Source organism: Nansenia antarctica (assembly GCF_963989245.1).
Source record: "Nansenia antarctica genome assembly, chromosome: 16".
NCBI lineage: Eukaryota > Metazoa > Chordata > Actinopteri > Argentiniformes > Microstomatidae > Nansenia > Nansenia antarctica.
Genome location: NC_137686.1, coordinates 29,118,423 through 29,124,238, shown reverse-complemented (window position 1 = coordinate 29,124,238; position 5,816 = coordinate 29,118,423). Strand labels below are relative to the sequence as shown.

Genomic DNA, 5,816 nt, shown 5'->3' with positions numbered 1-5,816 from the left:
TACGGATTTCACACTTACTTCAAAGCTCCCCGTTTGGGCCACGAATGGCCGATCAAGCCGAAACTCTGGGTAAACACTTGTCTCACCAAGATGTTGGACATATGTGAAAACCAGACTTCTAGCTCACTCAGGAGGGGAGTTATGAATTCTGGCAACAGGGGGCGCCGCAACCGAGTCGGGGCTCGGATATGTGTTCGGCGGGCCCGAGACGATTCAGGAAATATTAGAACGGCGTCTGTGGCTAGTACGGTTGAGACACAGCGGTACTTTACCTGAACCGGCCTAGGCCGAGAAGCCTGAATTTGAGTAATTTTTCAATGCTTTTCGGTCAGCGCGGCCGTTCCGAGGCGCAGAGACGCACCGTTTTCGACGAGGTCATTCGTAAGGGGCTTGGCACCCATACTCTGTCAAGTTTTTTCTGCTAGGCAAAAAAAAAACAGACCTCTAGCTCACTCAGGAGGGGAGTTATGAATTCTGGCAACAGGGGGCGCCGCAACCGAGTCGGGGCTCGGATATGTGTTCGGCGGGCCCGAGCCGATTCAGGAAATATTAGAACGGCGTCTGTGGCTCGTACGGTTGAGACACAGCGGTACTTTGACCTGAACCGGCCTAGGCCGAGAAGCCTGAATTTGAGTAATTTGAGTAACTTTTCGGTCAGCGGGGGGGCCATACAATGGGCTAGAGACTTGAAAACAATTTTGTCTGAAAGCTGGCATCCCACTGATGGTGTGTGTCTATTTCTGTGCCCCTGGCTACATAGGAAGTGTCCCAAAGGTGAGCCTAAAGTTCAGGAGGTCGCCAATGTTAAACGGCTGAGTGGGGAGGGGTAGTGAGTGACTAAATTGAGTGCTGTTTGGTGATAAATTGGGCTAGAGACTTGAAATCACTTTTGGATGAAAGCTGGCATCCCAGTGATGGCGTGTGTCTCTTTTTGTGCCCCTGGCTACATAGGAAGTGTCCCAAAAGTGAGCCTAAACTTCCGGAGGTCGCCAATGTTAAACGGCTGAGTGGGGAGGCGAATAGTGAGTGACTAAATTGAGCGCTGTTTGGTGATAAATTGGGCTAGAGACTTGAAATCACTTTTGGATGAAAGCTGGCATCCCAGTGATGGCGTGTGTGTTTTTTTGTGCCCCTGGCTACATAGGAAGTGTCCCAAAAGTGAGCCTAAACTTCCGGAGGTCGCCAATGTTAAACGGCTGAGTGGGGGAGGGGTAGGCGAATAGTGAGTGACTCAATTGAGCGCTTAGTTTACCCAACGTAAATAACCCTTATTTAATAAGGACCCTTATTTAATTAGGACTCCTAATTAGTATGATTACTAATTAATACTGATTATATATTATATACATTATATATTATATACTGATTATAAATCACACTAATTACTATGATTTATACCATAAACTGGACTCCATGCATTATAATATACAGGAAGCTGGACTCCTATGATTTATACCATAAACTGGACTCCATGCATTATAATATACAGGAAGCTGGACTCCTTTGATTTAAGCTCCGCCCACTTTGATTTAAGCCCCTCCCACTTTGATTTAAGGGTTAGGGTTAGGGTTAGGGTTAGGGTTAGGGTTAGGGTTAGGGTTAGGGTTAGGGTTAGGGTTAGGGTTAGGGTTAGGGTTAGGGTTAGGGTTAGGGTTAGGGTTAGGGTTAGGGTTAGGGTTAGGGTTAGGGTTAGGGTTAGGGTTAGGGTTAGGGTTAGGGTTAGGGTTAGGGTTAGGGTTAGGGTTAGGGTTAGGGTTAGGGTTAGGGTTAGGGTTAGGGTTAGGGTTAGGGTTAGGGTTAGGGTTAGGGTTAGGGTTAGGGTTAGGGTTAGGGTTAGGGTTAGGGTTAGGGTTAGGGTTAGGGTTAGGGTTAGGGTTAGGGTTAGCACCTAACCCTAACCCTAGTTTTCCCACATGTACCGTAACATATATATACTGTATACATATATTTCTCTCTCTATATACATACATATATTTCTCTCTCTCTCTATTTCTCTCTCTATATATATATATATATACCTATCTCTCTATATATATACAGTATATACATATATTTCTCTCTCTCTTTCTCTCTCTTTCTCTCTCTTTCTTTCTCTCTCTATTTCTCTCTCCCTCTCCCTCTCCCTCTCTCTCTCTCTCTCTCTATATATATATATATATATACACATATCTCTCTATATATATATATACATCTCTCTCTCTCTCTATATATATATATATACTGTATATACATACCTCTCTCTATACATATCTCTATATATATATATATACATATCTCTCTCTCTCTTCTTCTATCTTTCTGCCTATCCCCACCCCCCCCTCCACCCCTCCCCCTACCGTGGGTCTCTTCCACTCCACGCCCCTGGTCTTGGGGGAGTTGGGACCCAGCTGGTTGTACCCCAGGCTGGAGGGCTGGGCGGGGAAGGCGGGGTCGCTGAAGAGGCGGCCGGCCTGCAGGCAGGCGGACAGCAGCTCCTGGTAGTCCTGGTGCAGCCAGGGGACCGCGCGGCCGTGGCTGCCCACGCCCTCCTCCTCCCGGGCCCGCCGACGGGACAGCTGCTCCGCCAGGCTGGACATGGTGCTGCTCAGGTGAGGGTGAGGGTGAGGGTGAGGGTGTGAGTGTGTGTGTCAGGTGAGGGTGAGGGTGAGGGTGAGCTGGTGTGTGTCAGGTGAGTGTGAGTGTGTGTGAGTGAGCTGTGTGAGTGAGCTGGGGTGTCAGGTGTAAGTCGCTTTGGAATAAGGCGTCTGCAAAATGCCAAATATGTAAATGTAAATGTAAAGGTGAGTGTGAGTGTGTGTGTGTGTGTGTGTGTGTGAGCTGGTGTGTCAGGTGAGAGTGAGTGTGTGTGAGTGAGCTGGGGTGTTGAGTGAGTGTGAGTGTGTGTATGGCTGGTCTGGTGTGTCAGGTGTGAAGTAGCCCGCTGATGTGTGTGTGTGTGTGTGTGTGTGTGTGTGTGTGTGTGAGGTCTGCAGGGAGGGGGGCGGAGTCAGGGTGTGAAGTGAGGGGCGGAGTCAGCTCTTCTATTGGCCGCAGACACAGGTGGGAGGTGTGACACGCTGCATCACCTACCACTCTGCATTATTGATAGTGCACACTGTGTGTGTGTGTGTGTGTGTGTGTGTTGTGTGTGTGTGTGTGTGTGTGTGTGTGCGTGCGTGTGTGTGTGTGTGCGTGCGTGTGTGTGTGTGTGTGTGTGTGTGTGTGTGAGTGGCACCGGAGCAGAGACTGTATATGTGTGAAGTCATGACAGAAATGTCATTTACTTTTTCTGTAATTACTTATTAATAAAGATTTGAAAAATGATGATAACCATCGTATTATCTTAGTTTAATGTCATTTCAATGCATTATATAACTTTTATTTACAACAAGCATAACAAACAAAAAAATCGCTATTATGCCGCTTTGAGTAGAGCTCCTATGGAAGCGTCAGGCACAGCCTTCCTATAAGGAGCGCGATTCACATTTACAAGATGTACAATCCTGTTTATTTCGAAATAAATGATTAGTTTCAGGGAGCCCCATGGCTGTTCGTTGGGTTTAAATGATATTTATGATTTACATATACATATTTAATGTAAAGTTATCTATAAGAACTGTGATTGGTCCGCTTGGTAGAGTCACATTCCGACTCTCTCGTAAATGCGGAAGTCATGACAGAAATGTCATTTACTTTTCTGTAATTACTTATTAATAAAGATTTGAAAAATTATGATAACCATCTTATTATCTTAGTTTACTGTCATTTCAATGCATTATGAACGATGAATGAATGAATGGTCTTTATTGTCATTAATACAGTACAGGTACCATACAACGAAATTTGGGAGGGGGGGCTCCCCTGGTGCTATTTTTTTTTTTTTTTTAATTAAATAAAAAAATACTAAAAACAAGAAGGGAAAAGAGCTGGTTTACATAAATAAAGGCTATGTACACTATCTACTATACTATACAAATAAAACACTGTGCTGTACTCTATGCTATGCTATAAATATCCTAACATTTCCTATCTCTGAACCTTCTGTACCCGAGGGTTGTCATATTGCAGATAGTGTTATTGCACATTCATTTAAAGTGTCGCAGTTTGCAGGTTTGAAATGTTCACAGTTGTGTTTCAGTATTGCACTTGATTACAATCTAGTAGCTGCCATCACATTTTCTAGATTGTCCAGGGCCTATGAACCTAGGTCTTTGCTGTGTTCAGGGCCTGAATGGCCCTGGGGTAGAAGCTGAGCTTCAGTCTATTTGTCCTTGCGGACATGGTCCTGAACCGCCTGCCCGAGGGCAGTCGAACAAAGTGTTCGTTCCCAGGGTGGGATGGGTCTCTGGAGATCTTGGAGGCCTTCCTGAGGCAGCGTGTGTTGTACAGCTCTTCCAGAGAGGGGAGGGGGGCGCCGGTGATCTTCTGGGCCGATCTCACGACTCTCTGTAGCGCTTTCCTCTCTGCGGCTGTGCAGCTGGAGAACCACACGCAGATGCAGTAGGTGAGGATGCTCTCCACTGTGCAGCGGTAGAAGGTCACAACAGCTCCTGTTTGAGGTGGTATTTCCTGAGGACTCTCAGGAAGTAGAGCCGCTGTTGTGCCTTCTTGATGATGGCTGCTGTGTTGGTCTTCCAGGACAGGTCATCCTGTATGTGCACCCCCAGGAATCGGAGGGTTGAGACTCTCTCCACGCTCCCTCCATCGACGAGCAGGGGCTGGACCTCAGATTTTTTCCTCCTGAAGTCCACGATGATTTCCTGGGTCTTTGACTGGTTCAGCAGCAGGTTGTTAACCTTGCACAGTTTGCCCAGCTGCTCCACCTCATCCCTGTACGCCGCCTCGTCCCCCCCCGAGATGCAGCCCACCACGGTGGTGTCGTCTGCAAACTTTCCGATGGAGTTGCTGGGGTGGACGGGGGTGAAGTCGTAGGTGTAGAGGTTGTAGAGGATGGGGCTTAGCACGCAGCCCTGGGGGGACCCAGTGCTGAGTCTGAGGGCTGTGGAGGTGTGGGAGCCCGCCCGCACCCTCTGGGGGCGGTCAGACAGGAAGTCCTTGATCCATGCACAGATGGAGTGTGATAGTCCCAGGTCTAGTAGTTTGGTCACTAGCCTGTCTGGAAGGATGGTGTTGAAGGCAGAGCTGAAGTCCACAAAGAGCAGTCTCGCGTAGCTGTTCCCCCTCTCCAGGTGGGATAGAGTGGAGTGGAGAGTGGACCTGTGGACCTGTGGGCTCTGTAGGCGAACTGGTATGGATCCAGGTTGGGCGGGAGGCGTGTGACTATGTGGGCCCGGACCAGTTTCTCGAAGCACTTCATGATGATTGGTGTGAGTGCCACCGGGCGGTAGTCGTTTAGGCAGCTCACCGTGCTTTTCTTCGGGACTGGGATGATTGTTGAGGTTTTCAGGCAGGGTGGGATGGTGGCCTGGGACAGGGACTGGTTGAAGATGTTGGTGAAAACCCCGGCCAGCTGGTCGGCGCAGTCCCTCAGCACCCGTCCCAGGACGCCATCCGGCCCTGAGGCTTTTCTGGGGTCCACCGCCTTCAGCACGCGTCTCACTTCATGCTCTGTGAGGGTGAGGCTGCTGAGAGCTGGAGAGAGTGGTGTTTGTGTTGTGGTTACCTCCGTTCGCCCCTCGTCGAACCGGGCGTAGAAGGAGTTCAGCTTTTCCGCCAGCAGGGGGTCGTCCTCCGCGGCTGTGAGCCTGTTGGCTCTGAAGTTTGTCATGTGCTGAACCCCCTGCCACATCCGCCTGGAGTCGTTGCTCAGGAGGCATTCCTCAATCTTCTCTCTGTGGTCTGCCTTGGCCGCTTTGATTCCGCGCTTTAGGTTAGCC

At 48.9% G+C, this 5,816-nt stretch overlaps 1 protein-coding gene across 1 annotated transcript in view; it reads right to left on the bottom strand.

Moving 5' to 3' along the window:
* Positions 1–2,576, bottom strand: part of LOC308172238 (calpain-2 catalytic subunit-like) — a gene marked incomplete at both ends in the record, with an annotated part of 28,413 nt that extends 25,837 nt beyond the window's left edge. Inside the window, one exon of the mRNA XM_080547144.1 lies at positions 2,337–2,576. Within this exon, the coding sequence (XP_080403270.1) occupies positions 2,337–2,576 (240 nt within the window). The remainder of the gene's footprint in view (positions 1–2,336) is intronic.
* Positions 2,577–5,816: the final 3,240 nt, after the last annotated feature.